We start from the raw sequence: 15,878 nt of genomic DNA on the forward strand, positions 1-15,878 counted from the left end.
ATGTAACCAGAGGGAGAAAGGGGGAGAGGTGGGAATGGAGGAGGGGGGTGAGAAAGGCGGGGGAAGAAGGGAAGGGCTTAGCTGCAAACTGTATAAAAGACAAAGGCTGCTTATGTTGGTGTGCTTGATTTGAGACATGCCTGTCTCCTTGCACCACTTTGAGATCTCAAATAAACTTTGATTACTTCTCCACGCTAGTGTGTTTATTGGCGTGACGCACACCGGGCAACGGACCTCGCTGTTGCTGTCCTCGGGCACTCTGTGCTGGCAACAACGGTGAGCCTTCCGGCCCCAGTGATGATGTGAGTGGTGAGAAGATGCCTGATCTTCCAGTTTGTCAGAGTGCAGGTGATCTGGCAGCTACTGTAGCATCCATATCTCCATCTCAAATGGATGTAACCATGTACATTCCCAGGGGTGAAAGTAACTTTAAGGACTTACTGGTACTGCCAGAGTCCTGAGGGGGGCGTGGCTTCATCTGGAAGAGGCGTGGCCTCAAGCGGAAGAGGCGGGGCCTCTCGAGATTTAAAGGCCTTGGGGCACCGGGCTGGGGCCGGGATTTAAAGGGCTCGGGGCTCCCTGCCTTGCTGGGCTGGAGCCGGGAATTAAAGGGCTCTGGGCTCCCCGCCGCAGGGAGCTCGGAGGAGCCCTTTAAATGCCAGCCCCAAGCCCTGCCGCTGGAGCTGCGGGCGGGGATTTAAAAGGCTCCCAGAGCCCTTTAAATCCCCGCCGCGGAAGCCGGTGCAGTCCGGCACGGCGTACTGGCTCTTGCCGGTACGCCGTACCGGACCGGACCGGCTTACTTTCACCTCTGCACATTCCTCAAGAAAAGTGTAGATCAGAGAAGAGTGTGGTAGAGGCACAAGAAACAGCTGTTGCTGAGTTTAGTTCCTTAAGTCTAGACTGTGGACCCTTGAGCAGTAGCCTGAGGGACTTCCTTGTACTGCATGGGCCACAGCAAGTGAAAAACTTCATGTTCCCCAAAGATAACGAAAATAGAAGTTTCCATCCAACACATTACTGGCGTGAAATTCCCAATGGTGACAAAGTGGAGAGGCCATGGCTTATGTACTCAAAAACCCAGAATGCTGCATACTGTTTTTGTTGCAAACTCTTCCAGTCTAATGTTCCAGCCACATTGGGTTCTACAGGAACAAAAGACTGGAAAAATCTGGCTAGAAATCTGGCATGCCATGAGAAGGCAGTAAATCACAAGAGAGCATTCCATAGGCGGAAAGAGCTTGAGATGAGACTAAGGTTAAAGGCCACCATAGATTATCAGCATCAAGAGAAGATTGCATCAGAGTCTCTTTACTGGCAAAATGTTCTGAAAAGGCTCATTGCCATTGTGAGAATGCTGGCTACCCAAAACCTAGCACTGTGTGGCACTTCAGTTCAGCTGTATGTGCCAAACAATGGAAACTTCCTTAAAATTGTGGAGCTGATGGCTGAGTTTGATGCTGTACTCCAGAAGCGTCTAAGAAGAGTCACCACCCAAGAAATGTACACACATGAGTACCTTGGAAAAACAATTCAAAACGAGATCATAAAGTTACTGGCAACAAAAGTCAAACAGAAGATTGTGGCAGATCTGAAGTCAGCAAAATATTACTCTGTTATTCTGGACTGCACACCTGACATCAGCCATACGGAACAAATGACTTTAATGGTGCGTTTTGTAACAACAACAGAACCTAGTGAAAATGTCCCTGCAATGGTGACTGTCAGAGAGCATTTTCTAGAATTTATTGACATTGATGATACTACAGGAGCTGGTATGACAAATGTGCTTCTTAAAAAGTATCAGGGGGTAGCCGTGTTAGTCTGTATCCACAAAAACAACAAGGAGTCCTGTGGCACCTTAAAGACTAACAGATTTATTTGGGCATAAGCTTTCGTGGGTAAAAAACCTCACTTCTTCAGATGCATGGAGTGAAAGTTACAGATGCAGGCATTATATAATGACACATGAAGAGAAGGGAGTACCTCGCAAGTGGAGAACCAGTGTTGACAGGGCCAATTCAATCAGGGTGGATGTAGTCCACTCCCAATAATAGGTGAGGAGGTGTCAATTCCAGGAGAGGCAAAGCTGGAAGATACGGAAATTGCGATAGCTGACATGAGAGGTCAGGGCTACGATAATGGTGCCAACATGAGAGGAAAGAACAGAGGAGTGCAGACATGGATCTGAGAGTTAAACCCTTGAGCTTTTTTTGTCCCATACAGTTCTCATTCATTGAACTTGGTGGTCAGTGATGCAGCATCAGCTTTAGTGAGGCTGCTGAATTTTTTAATGTAATTCAAAGCATCTATGTATTTTTCTCTGCATCAACTTATCGATGGCAAATTTTGAAGCAACATCTGGGAACATCCTCTCTGACACTGAAACCACTGAGTGCCACATGATGGGAAAGTCAAATGCAGGCAATAAAGCCTATCAAACACCAAACTGGGAAGATAGACAATGCCATAGTTGCCATTAAAGAGGATAATGTTATGACAGGAACTGTTGGTGGGAGAACAGTGGCAGAGGGAAATGGAATCACCAGAAACATACATAACTTCAAATTTCTGTGTGGCTTGGTGTTGTGGCATGACATACTGTTTGAAATAAATGTTGTAAGCAAGAGACTCCAAGGTGTTGACCTTGATATATCTGGAGCAATGGAAAAACTGGACAAAGCAAGGTCATACCTACAGTCTTACTGGTCAGATGAGGGATTTCAAAATGTTCTGAAGAGTGCACAGAAGTTGGCAGAGGAACTTCACACTGAAGCTATTTTCCCACCCATTCAAGAATACAAAAGTCACCGAAGAAGACATTTTGATTACGAGGCATGGGATAATCCCATAAAACACCTCAAACAACATGCGCAATATTGATGCGAGTGATTTAGGTGATGAACTGAAAGCCCTTTCAAGATACATTTCAGCAGGATCAACTCCAAAGGCTGTTCTGGAATATATGTGCACAAATAAGATGACCACCCTCTTTCCAAATGCTTTTGTTGCTCTGTGCATACTTCTAACACTTCGTGTAACAGTTGCTAGTGGAGAACGCACCTTCTCTAAGCTGAAGTTGTTAAAAACACATCTACGCTCCACAATGACACAGGAGAGGCTGGTCGGCCTTGCAACCATCTCAATAGAGCATGAGCTGGCTCAGACTGTGGACCTTCAGGAAGCAGTTCAAATATTTGCAACCAAGAAGGCACAGAAAGCACCACTTTGATTATTCAAACAGATAAAAATGCCAGTGTGTACTATGCAGACAAGAAAAGTTACATTTTCTGTTCAGGCGTTTGAAAGTTAAGTGTTACTTAAAATTTTTGAACAAGGCATTTTAAGTTGTTAGTTCTCCTTTACTGGGGTAGGTAGCAGAGCAGTACCATGAGAGGAGTAGCACAGGAAGAAGGCAGAATTGAGACCTTTCAAAGTTTTGGCCCAAGTGAGGGGGCATGGGGGCGTCATTTGAGCTCCCTGCCTCTGGTGCCAATATGTTGTGGGCCGGCCCTGCGCAGTTCCAACTTTCACAAGTAAACAGCACAGCTGCTCTCTGCTCTTTGAATTATCTGCTTCCGTCCCCACTGGGAAATCATTTTAACAGACATTTCCCCTTCCCAAGTCTTCCGACACGTGCAAATTTCTACATAAAGTTCACAGTTCTTCAGGCGAGAAAACCCTCTGGGTGGGATTTTCACAGCAGCCTTATAGGTTTGCACACTCAGTGCCCATTAATTTAAACAAAAATTGAGTATTCAGACCCATTAGGCAGCTTTGAAAACCCCAGCTCCCTATAAACTCACAGATCACCAAAGGCCAGTTTATGCCCTTTGTGACCAGAGAAAAAACTACAGTTGAGTACTTATACTACAATAGAGAGTTCATTGCCCTGTTCCTGTAGCAGGATCACAGGCTGAGCATATCTTAGTGTAGCTAAGGTAATTGCTAACCTGTCCATTTGCACAGACACTACTTCGCCCATCCACAGCTCCTACTTGGAAGCACAGATTAGGGGGCAGAATTGGGCTGTAACAAACCCCTCTCTTCTCCTACTTTGCTTTCTGTTTTTCCTGCAAGCAGCCAAGTTCCATATGTCGGAGCTCCAAGCCCAGCTCACTGAGCCCTATATGAGTGTTTCAAACTGAGCCATGCTGATTCACATGGAATAGTTTAGACTCACATTTGACTGGGATCCCTGAGTGAGATCTGACGGGGTGAAACCACTTGACACTTCTCGGTTCACATGTGAAGTCATAATTTATTCAGCTCCCCCTCCACCCGGCTCCCATTGCCTGAAACTCCTCCAAACATTGAATCATAGCCTCTTAATCTCTGTATCTCTAATTTTGGTTTTGGTTTTGGTCTCTCTCTCTCTCTCACCAAGTTCCCCCCTCTCATTACTTCACCTTTCGCTCTGTGTTGCCTCCAGAAGCAGTAACTGGCCAGGCCAATGAGAACAGCCAGAAGAGCCAGGATCACACCCAGAGCCACCATCCAGGGATTGGCCCTCGGGAAAAACAGCTCTGCAAGAGAAAGTGCCATTGACTTGGGAGCAAACGCGCAGAATGAAGGCAGGACACTGTGACAGTGGTAACTCTGTGACTAGTTAAAAGACTCTCACAGGGAAATACACAGTGAGATGTGGCTCCTTTGTGCTTTATTATTAAACCAATGAAAGTCCAAGCCTGGTTACTGAACATGGTTAATTAATGGGAGGGGGTTGGGTGGACTCTGCTATGCTACACCTACCTCCCACTGGCATAAGTTCAAGCAGTCCCTAGGCCAGGGGTAGTCAATAGGTGGACTGTGGGCCAAATCTAGACTACAGGATGCTTTTGAATGGACCCTGGAATCTTTTTATTTAATTATCATTGTTTTTTATTATTATTATTTTCTCTTGTGTCTGGACCTTGACTATACCTTGACCAAGAAATCTGGACCTTGACAAAAAATAATTGACTACCCCTGCCCTAGGCTGCTCTAAGTGATCCCAAGGCTGCATCCAGTGCAGACTGGCCCTCAGAATCGGAGGGTTGTGACCAGCTGCCTCACACCCCTGACTCTACTGTGCTCACTGGGGTTCAGTTACACAAGAGAGTCTAACCCAACATATGTTAATGCAGAATTTTAATAAAAACCAAACTTGAGACTGGAAATTCAGAGTAAAAATTCCTCCAGAGTCCTGGGCCTTGGAGCAATGGCTGACTAGAGGATCCTTGTTAAGTGACTGGTGTATTGAAAACTGTGTAAAAATTATGAGCTGACACTTTAAAGACAGAGGAGTTTCTTGGTGCTACTTGCAGGCTAGGGGGCTCTGTGGGGAGCGTGCATCTAGGTCCTCTGAAGTGAAGCTTGGAGGTTGCAGCATAACATGACTTTATTTCTTAGAATCCAGAATATTAACACACAAGAACCCACAACAGAGAGAGGGGCTGCTCCCTAAGGCAGCGGGCACAACTCACCTCACCCTGCTTTATCTTGGCTCGTCTATAGGAACAGTTAGTGCGCGGCAGGCTGGGGTGTAAATCTACCTTGCACTAGCTTGCTGCACACTAACAGGCTGTGTGGATCCTGCTGCACCACACTAAAAGTTCCCTGGTGCACTCTGAACTGTTCCCATTTCAAAGCAGGACAGATCAAAGCGCACTATGGAATTGTTAGTGCATGTAGCAGGGTCCACACAGACAGTGTGCACCAGGCTAGAGTGAGGCAGATTTACACCTTGCCACAAACTAACTGTTCCTGTAGACAAACTCTGATTCTGCTCACTTTGCTGCAGAGCCCACTAGCCTGCAAACAGGACCTGGAAAACCTGCACCCCAACCCCCACTCTTAAATTGGTAGTGACAGCTTGCAGTTCCAACACAGTCCTCACTACAGCACAAGAACAAAGGAGAATTCCATCCTCCCCCCGCCCACATCCCCAGTTGAGAAGAACGATGTTTGCTGGGTGCTGAGCTCTTATGAAAATCTGGCCAATCGGGTCCCAGCTTGTAAGGTACTAAACACCTAAAGCTTCTACTGGAATCAAAGAGACGTGAGAGGTTGCTCAGGACTTTCCAAGACGTGCTCAGCACGTTGAAGATCCAGGACAATAAATAAATAGGAGACACAATGATAAATACTCTCCACCCATGTCTGCAGCGTCTCGGTCTATCCATGTGTGGCTGGAACGGACACTGACCTGCTATGGAAATCGCTGACTCTCTCTCCTGGTTGAGTCGGGGGTTCCTGACAGAGCAGGACACTTTCTGGTTGGACTCTTCTGTTAGAACAATAGCAACCTCTGTTTGAAACAGGCCATCGGCCTCAGGGGATATTTTTTCAGAGGCTGATGGTAAGAGCTGCCCCTGGAGATCTCTCCACTGAGCCTTGGGCTCTGGGTACCATCCGGCTGATCGACACGCAACCCGGATCCCTCCGTCCTGATGTCCCTCCACAGAGATGGCAGGAGCAGAGCCCAAACCTACAGATGAAATAAATGAACTTGTGATAATCCTGCAGTGCCCAGTAGAGAGCCAAAAGCTTTATTACACTTATCAAAAGACATTTCCTATTAAACTAATAATCGAATGTGAGTCCACGAGTGTGGCTGGTCAGTTAAGCTGGTCAGATTCCCATATTAATATACAGCAAGTAAAGTTAATGTTATGTCAGGGCTGTTCTATGCACAGATTTGCTCCAGTTTAGTTAAAGTGATTTGGTTAAACCAGTGCACACGCCTGTGTGGACATTCTTAAATTAAGAAGGAATCGACTCAAGCTCAATTAATATAAGCCATTTCCAAACCATTTAAAAGTGTCCATATAGGGTTTTGCACTACTTCATTGTAACCAGTGCACGTGTATGTATAGACAAACCTTCAATTGGTTCACTACCAACAAACTTTGTTACTAGGGAGTTCAGGTTGCCTCGGCTGTGCCTTGTACCCTTCCAGAGCACAGAAGTTGGTAGCAGAAAACTGGACTCCTCTGAGAGACAAGAAACACACCCACACTCACACCCACAAAATACACACATTAGATAACACAGAAATGCAGGGTTAAGGTGATGCCTTCTGCCCCAGATCACACTTTTACTGATGAGCTAAACTGATCTTAATCTGAAATAAGGCTTCAATTTACCCAAAGGTGTGAATTCAAACGCATTTAGTTATTTTGGTTGCAGCTGGTGTGCACAGAAGGCCTTACACTGTTTGGAAATTTCACACAGAAGATCTTCCACGGAGAGGTAGAGAAGGGATGTATGTCTGGAGCCTTCCCTGCTCAGGAGTCTCTCTTTTAAACTTTATTTTTATTGTTTTTATATAAAATGTAAACACATAATGAACAAAACTTATATGCACAAACAACGCAAAAACATGCACTAGATCAGTGGTTCTCAAACTATTGTACTGGTGACCCCTGTCACATAGCAAGCCTCTGAGTGCGACACCCCTTATAAATTAAAAACACTTGTTTATATATTTAACACCATTATAAATGCTGGAGGCAAAGTGGAGTTTGGGGTGGAGGCTGACAGCTCGTGACCACCCAGGTAATAACCTCGCAATCCTCTGAGGGATCCCAACCTCCAGTTTGAGAACCCCTGCACTAGTATATAAATAACAAAATACTACATTCATTATTTGCAAAACCTGGGGAAAAACAAAAACAAACCAAAAAAAAAAAAATTTTTGAACCCATAGAGGTCATGCAGGGCATCAATTATGAAAGTGACTTGTAGCGAGGGGGCGTGGCCTCCCTCCAGGCCCTGGTGGGCGGAGCCTGGAAAGACACACCCACCCTGCCAGAAGCAGAGGGGCCGGACAGGAAGTTTAAAAGGTGGGCGCTGCAGCTCAGTTGGGCTGGAGATGGTGAAGGAGACAGATGCCTCCCACCCACTGCTGGGTCTTGCACCCACGAGGAACCTCTGCAGCACTGAGGACTCGCAGGGGCTGCCAGAGATATAAACCAACAAGGACACAGAAGAGCTGCTGGGACTGCCACTAGATGTGTAACCCTGGGGAGAGGGAGGACACCCCACAAGATAAAGGTGCACGACAAGGGGATCATAGGAAGTAGCGCAGGGACACCAGACAATAGTTGGTGATGGTACAAGAGTGCTGATCAGTGTGTTGTGGTGGGATCCCCAGTGATCGAGCCCTCTGCCACTGCTAAGGCCTGGGTTGGGATGCAGTGGAGTAGGGTCCCGGGTCCCTCTACCCCCTGCGGCTGCCCCACCCCTGGGGTGGCCACCTACTCACCTCAGGCCAAGAGGCCTGCGTTTGTCTGCCACCTGCCTGAGCCATGTCGTCAGGTGATAGACTGTTCAGTGCTCCTCCCTGCCTAAGTGCCCGAGCTCCCTAGACTGTCTGGTTCTCTGCCCTGCCCAGAGGGCCTGAGCTCCAGCGACTGCTAATTCCCCACTAAGGATTGCCTTTACAGAAATGTGGTAGCAAGGGGGTGTGGCCTCATTCCAAGGCTGATGGGGAGGGACGGCCACCAATGCCTACATGACTAAACTGATAAATAAGTGAGACTGTAAGAGTATCGGGCACTAATATATACTAAACTGCATCTTCAGGAACACTGGCCTGTACGGAAAGCTGAAAACAGGGACTTTCTTTCCAGACCAGATGATTCCAGTGGGGGATGTTGAAATGTCCATAGTGATCCTGGGAGTCCCAGACTACCCCTTACTGCCATGACTCATGAAATCTTACATGGGAAACCTGGACAGCCTCAAGCAGTGCTTCAACAATAGGGTTAGATGGGGAGGTGAGCACACATATGCTCTGACTGAAGTGTGATTAGGGACTTCAGCATCTCTGTTTGCTCCTCCATCACTTTAATCATTTGCTCCTGTCCCTTTAGAATGTGCTCCTCACGGTTTCGGTCTTGTCTTTCCTTTTCTCTCCACTTCCTGCATTCTCTTTTCTCCGCCTCTGAGGATTGGAGCACTTCTTGGTACATGTTCTCCATGCTATGCCTTGGTCACTTCCTTAGCTGGCAAAGGTGCTTGGCCAGTATGTAGGGAGTTCTCCAGAAGGCAACATTTGCATTAGCACAAGAAACAGTACACAGAAGCATCATTGTTAGTTCACACTCAGCATTCAATCCTTACGGAAAAATTCACCTCTTGTAACAGTTGAAAAATGCAACGAAACACAGTCTGAAGCTCATGGAATGCTGGGATGGAAAAATGCATCATGGGATGTTGAAGCCACACCCATGATGCACTGCGATCCACTCCGCCTTTCCACAACTCCTAACTGCAGATGGTGGCGAATAGCACAATGAGATAGCTACCCACAGTGCACTGCTCTCACTGTCGATGCTAGAGCACCAATTGTGGATGTGCTCTGCCGACAGAGGCAGTATAGTGTGAACATGCACTATCAATGTTATAGTGCTTTTTGATTGTTGGCATAACTTTTGTCGACAACACTTGGCAGGGTATACAAGGCCTACTTCAATGTGAGTGGATTTTTTGTTTTTTATTTTCTTTGTTTTTCTTTATTGAGCTGTAATCTGCACCCAGCAAATAATTTGAAAAGAAAATAAATTACACATGCAAACACTTGCTGGGAGAGGTGATGGGGGTGGTAGGGGAGATGGGAACAGGGGAAAAGGGGTTGGGTCTGCAGCAAGGAATGTGGATATTATGGGGAGGGGGAGAAATGGGAATGGGTGGGAGGGGAGAAAAAAGGGTTGGGGCCTCCTCAGGTAAGGGGAAGGAGTGGAATGGGAGGGATTTGATATGGTGAGGGGTGGCAGTAAAAGTCCTAGGTTTAGGGGCAGGGAGTCCTGTCAGCCCCAAATTCTCCCTTTTCCCATGATGGGATCTGGGGGGGAGCCCTACCCCTCTGCAGGGCTCTGAGGTCCTTTTTCCGCCCCCTGTATATCCTAGAATCTGGGAGACCCTGCCACTCTTGGGAGTGTCTAAATCCTCATGTAATCTGTGATCAAGGGGATGTAGGATGGGGGGCTGAATGTGGTGAAAATGTAAACACCTAAAATGCAGGAAATGAATAGTTAAAATACATATCATGCCTGTGTGGGGTTGGCAGAGTGTGTGGGGGAGGGGGAATTGGATTGGGTGGGCCTGCAACATGGCTGGGGAAGTGTGGCTGGAACAGGGCCGGGGGGCCCAGCTCAGCATAGTTGTTGGGGTAAGAAGACCAGCTCAGGCTATATAATCGAGGTACTGTGTGGCCTGTCAGTAAGCTGCTGCCTGTCATGTGTGCAGCCAGAAATGCAGGCCTCTCACATGCTTAAATTACCCGCTGTGTAATAAAACTGTCAAGGTGTTGGGACGGAGACCTGGGATGAGACTTCTCTCACCAGCCCTGTTACGAGCTACACACTGCGAACATTGCTAAGAACGACCATTATCCCCATTGCACTATTACAGAAGATACAGGGGGGACGGGCAGTGAGCAACCATGGAGCAACTGAGTGGCCTAACAGAGAGTTCCCAAGACTGGGATTATTCCTCGCTCTGCCACTGAGCTGCTGGATGAGCTTGGGCAACTCACATCTCTGCTCTGTGTCTCAGTTTCCCATCTGTAAAATGGGGATAATGATGTAAAGTTCTTTCAGGTCTACTAATGGAAAAGCACTATACTATACTTTTGATTATTACTTAGGCACAGTCGTGTAGCAACTGCAAACTTAGGTGAGAACTACAACCACGTAAATGGCCACTAGCTCCTACAACAAACGTTTCCCTTTCTGTTAAAAAAACAAAAACAAAAAAACAACACCTAGAAAATTCACTGACAAAACCTTCGTTAGCACAGAGTTCAGGCTGCCTGGTGATATTATCTCCTGCCCTTCCACAGCACAGTGACAGCTCTGAGACCCTGTCCCCACTACTCTCTCCACTGATCAGTACAGCTACACTGAACACAGGGAATGCAGCTGCAGTGCAGGCAGATACATGCTGCAATTCAAATCTGTGGAACACAACACAAACAATGCCCCCTTCCTGTAATCCTTCCTCATGTCTATTCACTGACAAAAAACTTTGTTACCTCCAGACAACCCTAACTCTGTGTTATCTCCTGCCCTTCCAGAATGCCTTGTTCAGCAAAACTTGGACCTCTAAAACCAGGAAATCCATAGGGAAGGGAAAAACCCAAACAAGCTTAACTCTTCCCCTTTGGAGATGGCAATAACCACTGGGAATTGTCTGCATGCACTAAAACTGCATGCACTGTACTTGGTGTAGCTGTAACGACTAGTGGAGGGGATTATTTGGAGCATATTAGCAGAGCTGTCACTGTGATATGCGGAGAGGTGCAGGTGTACCTTGAGGGATCAATCATGCCTCATTTCAGTGCTGAGTTGTGCCAATTGTGTCAGTAGCAGGGCACAGACTCCTTGCCATGGGGATTGTCAGCAGCCTGGTGTCAGATATGCCAGTGATCTACAGGGCTTGGTGAGGGGTAAGTGAAGGCAACGTCCCAGAAGGAATCCTCAGGGCAAGGGAGATGAGGTGATAACATTTTGCAAGTCAGGGGTGGTTTGTGTGGAGCAGGCTCAGTGTTTGAATGGAGACCAGGAGTTCGCTACACCTGACCTAAACCTCATGTCATGGTTACAGAACTAGCTGCACCTGTGTCCCCTTGCTGGTCTCTCTGGCAGCACCTTCATGGGTCAGGCCTCCTGCCTCTACATGTGCTGGGGATGGGGAATTCCTCAATTCTCCCATTCTTAGACCAGGCTCTGGGCTATAGGGCCCTGTGTATCAACCACTGTTACCCTGAAGGGGTCAGACACGAGCCGAGATCAATCCCAGCTGGTGGCATCAGTTTGGGGAGGACCAGAGTCATTGTTCAGCCCCAGGTGTGCACAGAATAGTTGCAACTGGGCACAACATGTTAATTTCACTTAATTGTTTAGAGGTGTTCGTGCATCTCATTAATTCCTTGCTCTAAAGACCTCAACTATGGGCCACTAACCCGACCCTAGACTCCAATGAGTCGCAGCAATTTTCAAGACAATCTGAGTATGCATCTGAGTTTTAGAGAACTTAGAAAAAGATGGATATTAAACAGCAAACTAGAATCAACCTTATCCAGAGCACAGCTACTGCCCCACTATAATAAAAAAAAATTGTGTAATCTCACAATGAACCTTCTGACTCCACTTATTACCCTGTTGAAGACATTAAAACATCAGAACAAGTTACTGACCTGCCACCTGCAGTTCCAATATAGCATCTTCATAAGAGATACTGGACTGAAAAAAAAAACACACGTACTGCCCATCGTCGGAGGGTCGGACATTGCGTATTCTCAGGGAAACGCTCCCATTGGTGATGTCGTCTTTCAAAAGCTCAGTTCTTCCTCGATATTCTGGCATCTGCTCTCCGTACTGATCCTGCCCATCACGGTACAGGTGCACAGCTGGAGAGAACTTGGATCGGAACCATCTCAGCTCCATGTCCTCCGCGCTTATCCTGGGGAAGAGGTGGCAGGGCAGGATGGCCTCCCCCCCTATGGAGGCAGTGATTGGACGGTTAGGTCCAGTCACTGTGAACTGTGCTGTGAAATGTACAATGAAAAAAGGAAATTAAATCTGCGAGGGGCTAGAAATGGCATTAATTCAGCAGTAAGACACACAGTAAGTGAGCACCCTATGTTAGAAGTGAGAGACCATTTAAAGACAAAAGCCTGACAGAGCAAATTTATCATAAACCAATCAAAGGTCTGAACACATGTTACTATACCAAAGGATTCTCATCTGGCACATGGGACTCTTTGGTAGGTTCCAAAGTCTTTCAAACCTTTCTCTAAGGGTTTGTCCTCTTGGTTAACAGATCCTGTCAATTTGCAGCCCAAGATCTCGGGCCTCTGGTCAGTTCAAATCCAGCTTTTATACCAAAAATCTTTGTTCTCTTGGGCTTCTGGGACCTCGTCTAACCCAGTTTATGCAATTCTCCCTAGGGGTGGTACTTCTCTGGAACTATTACCTGTCCTACAAGTAATTATCCCCCATGGCTTGAAAATTCCGAAAGAGATGGGGTAACCCTCCCCCATGGCATAGATTACAATCCCAAACCCACAAAGACACATATAACACGTACATATATTATTGATAAAGGGGGTACAAAAATAAACAGAACATTCATAAAGTGAATTTGATAGTTCCCAAAATACCACATGTGGCTGCAATATCTGTCACACAGAGTTCACATGAGTGTTATACATTGTTCCTATGATCTCTGAATAGGGTTCTAACTTCTCATGGACACCCTGGGGATATTGATACTGGGGGCCTGGTTCTCTCATACACCAAGGCCTTTTCGTGCTGCTACAGCATAGGGGCCTCCTCATCTGCAGGAGGGGTGGTGTAAAGGCTGACAAGGTGTAAAGATATGAAAATAGATCATCACTATGCCGACAATGGCTATAAAGGTAAAGTCAGAGGTCAGATAATGGAGAGGGAGAAGGAGGCAGATAGAACAGTGCAAGAAACAGAGAATCGGTCACTGTGGAGCTGCACAGGATGTCGGAGTCTCGGTGCAGAGACTCAGCATCAGGAGAGACGGACAGAGCTCGTTAAATTAACAGGATGGAAACCACAGCAAGAGGGAACCAAAATGGCCAAGTAACTGAGGAGCCAGCCCAGGGGTGGAGTGGGTCACTATCAGGGCTTCACTGAAGGCACAGAATGAAGAAGCCAACAAATATCTTCACAGCCTTACTGTGCGATGAGGTCTAGCTCTGAGCCCTAGTCAGATGTGCCTAGTGCAGCATGAATGACTTCTGGGTTGTTATGTCTAAACTGGAGAGCCTAGGATTTAGGACTCCTTCATGGCTGAAGAGTCTGATTTGTGATGTATTCGATCTGTCAGTGAAGTGTATAGGAATTGGATAGTGTCCTTTTTAAATAGTTTGCGAGCCCTGTAGTGGTGCTCACTGTGTTCTGTATTTTAGAAGTTGCCAGAAATCAGTAGGATGGATGTAGTGTCAAGGCCTGACAAGATGGTGTATAGATAGTAACCATGGTTACTGGGGACCCAGGTATACCCTGTGATTTCTCCATGTTGCTGGTTGTTGGCAGGTTGATCAGACATGATTTACAAGACAAGGCAGTGATACAAGGTGGATGGTGATGACCAGCAACAGCAGCAAACCCAGCAAACCCAGTGAGGAGACCGGAGCTCCTACCTGATGCCAGTCTGTGAACCAGTAGAGTGAGGCAGAGAGCGACGTAGCTGGGCAGAGCGGAGCTCACTGTGGAGCCGGGGGAGAATGAGGGAACCTTCCCCGTCATCGTAGCTTGGTCTAAGGAACGGGAGAAACAACAAACCAGACGGTGAGTGAGTGGCACGCAGTGACAGTGCCAGTGCCAGGTTGTCTGACTTTCATAGTCCTGGTCCATTGGTCAGTTATGTTTACATTAGCGCACTTCCCAGTATTCATAGACTAAGGTCAGAGGGGACCATTGGATCATCTAGTCTGATCTGTACTGAGCCCAAACTGGTATTTGACTAAAGCATCCTCCAGAAAGTCACCAAGTCTTTATCTGAAGAGAGCAAGAGATGGACAATTCACCAGTTCCCTTGGCAGTTTGTTCCAGTGATTAACCACCCTCATGGTTACAATTCTGTGCCTTAATTCTAATTAGAATTTGTCCAACTTTAACTTCCACCCATTGGTTCTTGTTATGGCTTTCACCACTGTATTAAAGAGCCGTTTAGTCCCATGTATTTTCTTCATGAAGGTGTGACAGGTGGGGAATTTTACTGAAATATTTTTATGAATTATCGGTAGGACTCTGTACCGATCCCCTTGGCATCGCTTCGTTACTGCTTTGGGGGAAAGAATTGCTTCTCTCGCTGGGACATGGCCGAACAGGCTAGGTGTCTGAGATGTAGAGCCACTCGGACTGTCTGGGTTGGAATCAACCCATATCAATGGAGGATTTTGAAAAGACAATGGGAAGCCTCAACGATTAAGCAACAACTCCTACACCAAGTTTCTTCCCCCCACCTCTCTACAGGGAAGAGGAGCAATAGCCGGGAGCTGGAGCACAAAGGGCGAAGGTGCCAGGTGTATGTGTTAAAGGACTGGGCTGACAGAGACACAGGGACTCACTTGGGACTGAGAGACAAAAAAGGGACAGGGAGAGAGGGAGCCAAGCTGGACCCTCCAGCAGCACGGCTCGGCAGAGCCCCAGCTCTGGCCAGGCTGAACCCTCTCTTAAACTTTGCTTCTCTGTGCTGACCTAAGGACTTTCAGACTCCATAGGCCAGGTGACTAAGGGTATGTCTACACTACGAGAGTAGTTCGATTTTACTTAAATCGAATATGTGGAATCGATATTACAAAGTCGAACGGGTGTGTCCACACTAAGGACAGTAATTCGACTTTGTGAGTCCATACTAACGGGGCAAGCGTCGACATTGGAAGCGGTGCACTGTGGGCAGCTATCCCACAGTTCCCGCAGTCCCTGCTGCCCATTGGAATTCTGGGTCGATCCCCCAATGCCTTCTGGGGAAAAAAATGTGTCGAGGGTGGTTTTGGGTAACTGTCATCATCCAACCGTCACTCCCGCCCTCCCTCCCTGAAAGCGCCGGCGGGAAATCAGTTCGCGCACTTTTCTGGTCAGTGACAGCGCGGACGCCACAGCACTGCGAGCATGGAGCCCGCTGCGACCATCGCTGCAGTTATGGCCATTGTCAACACCTCGCACCTTATCATCCACCTTTCCCAGAGGCAGATGCTGAGAAATCGGGCGAGGAGGTTACGGCAGCGCGGTGAGGACCTGAAGTCTGAGAGTGGCACAGACCTGTCACAAAGCACGGGAACCCGCGCCGAGGACATCATGGTGCCAATGGGTCATGTTGATGTTGTGGAACGGCGATTCTGGGCCCGGGAA

At 47.3% G+C, this 15,878-nt stretch overlaps 1 protein-coding gene across 1 annotated transcript; it reads right to left on the reverse strand.

Moving 5' to 3' along the window:
- Positions 1–4,254: 4,254 nt before the first annotated feature.
- On the reverse strand, positions 4,255–14,270 carry LOC113409152 (butyrophilin subfamily 1 member A1-like). The gene is made up of 4 exons (XM_026662767.1): positions 14,165–14,270; positions 12,185–12,535; positions 6,188–6,469; positions 4,255–4,526 (listed from the first exon to the last, which is right to left on the reverse strand). Exons 1-4 carry the CDS (start codon positions 14,268–14,270, stop codon positions 4,255–4,257), a joined length of 1,011 nt encoding a protein of 336 aa, XP_026518552.1.
- Positions 14,271–15,878: the final 1,608 nt, after the last annotated feature.

Source organism: Terrapene carolina, unplaced genomic scaffold, assembly GCF_002925995.2.
Source record: "Terrapene carolina triunguis isolate 2854851 unplaced genomic scaffold, T_m_triunguis-2.0 Scaffold30191, whole genome shotgun sequence".
NCBI classification, from domain to species: Eukaryota; Metazoa; Chordata; order Testudines; family Emydidae; genus Terrapene; species Terrapene triunguis.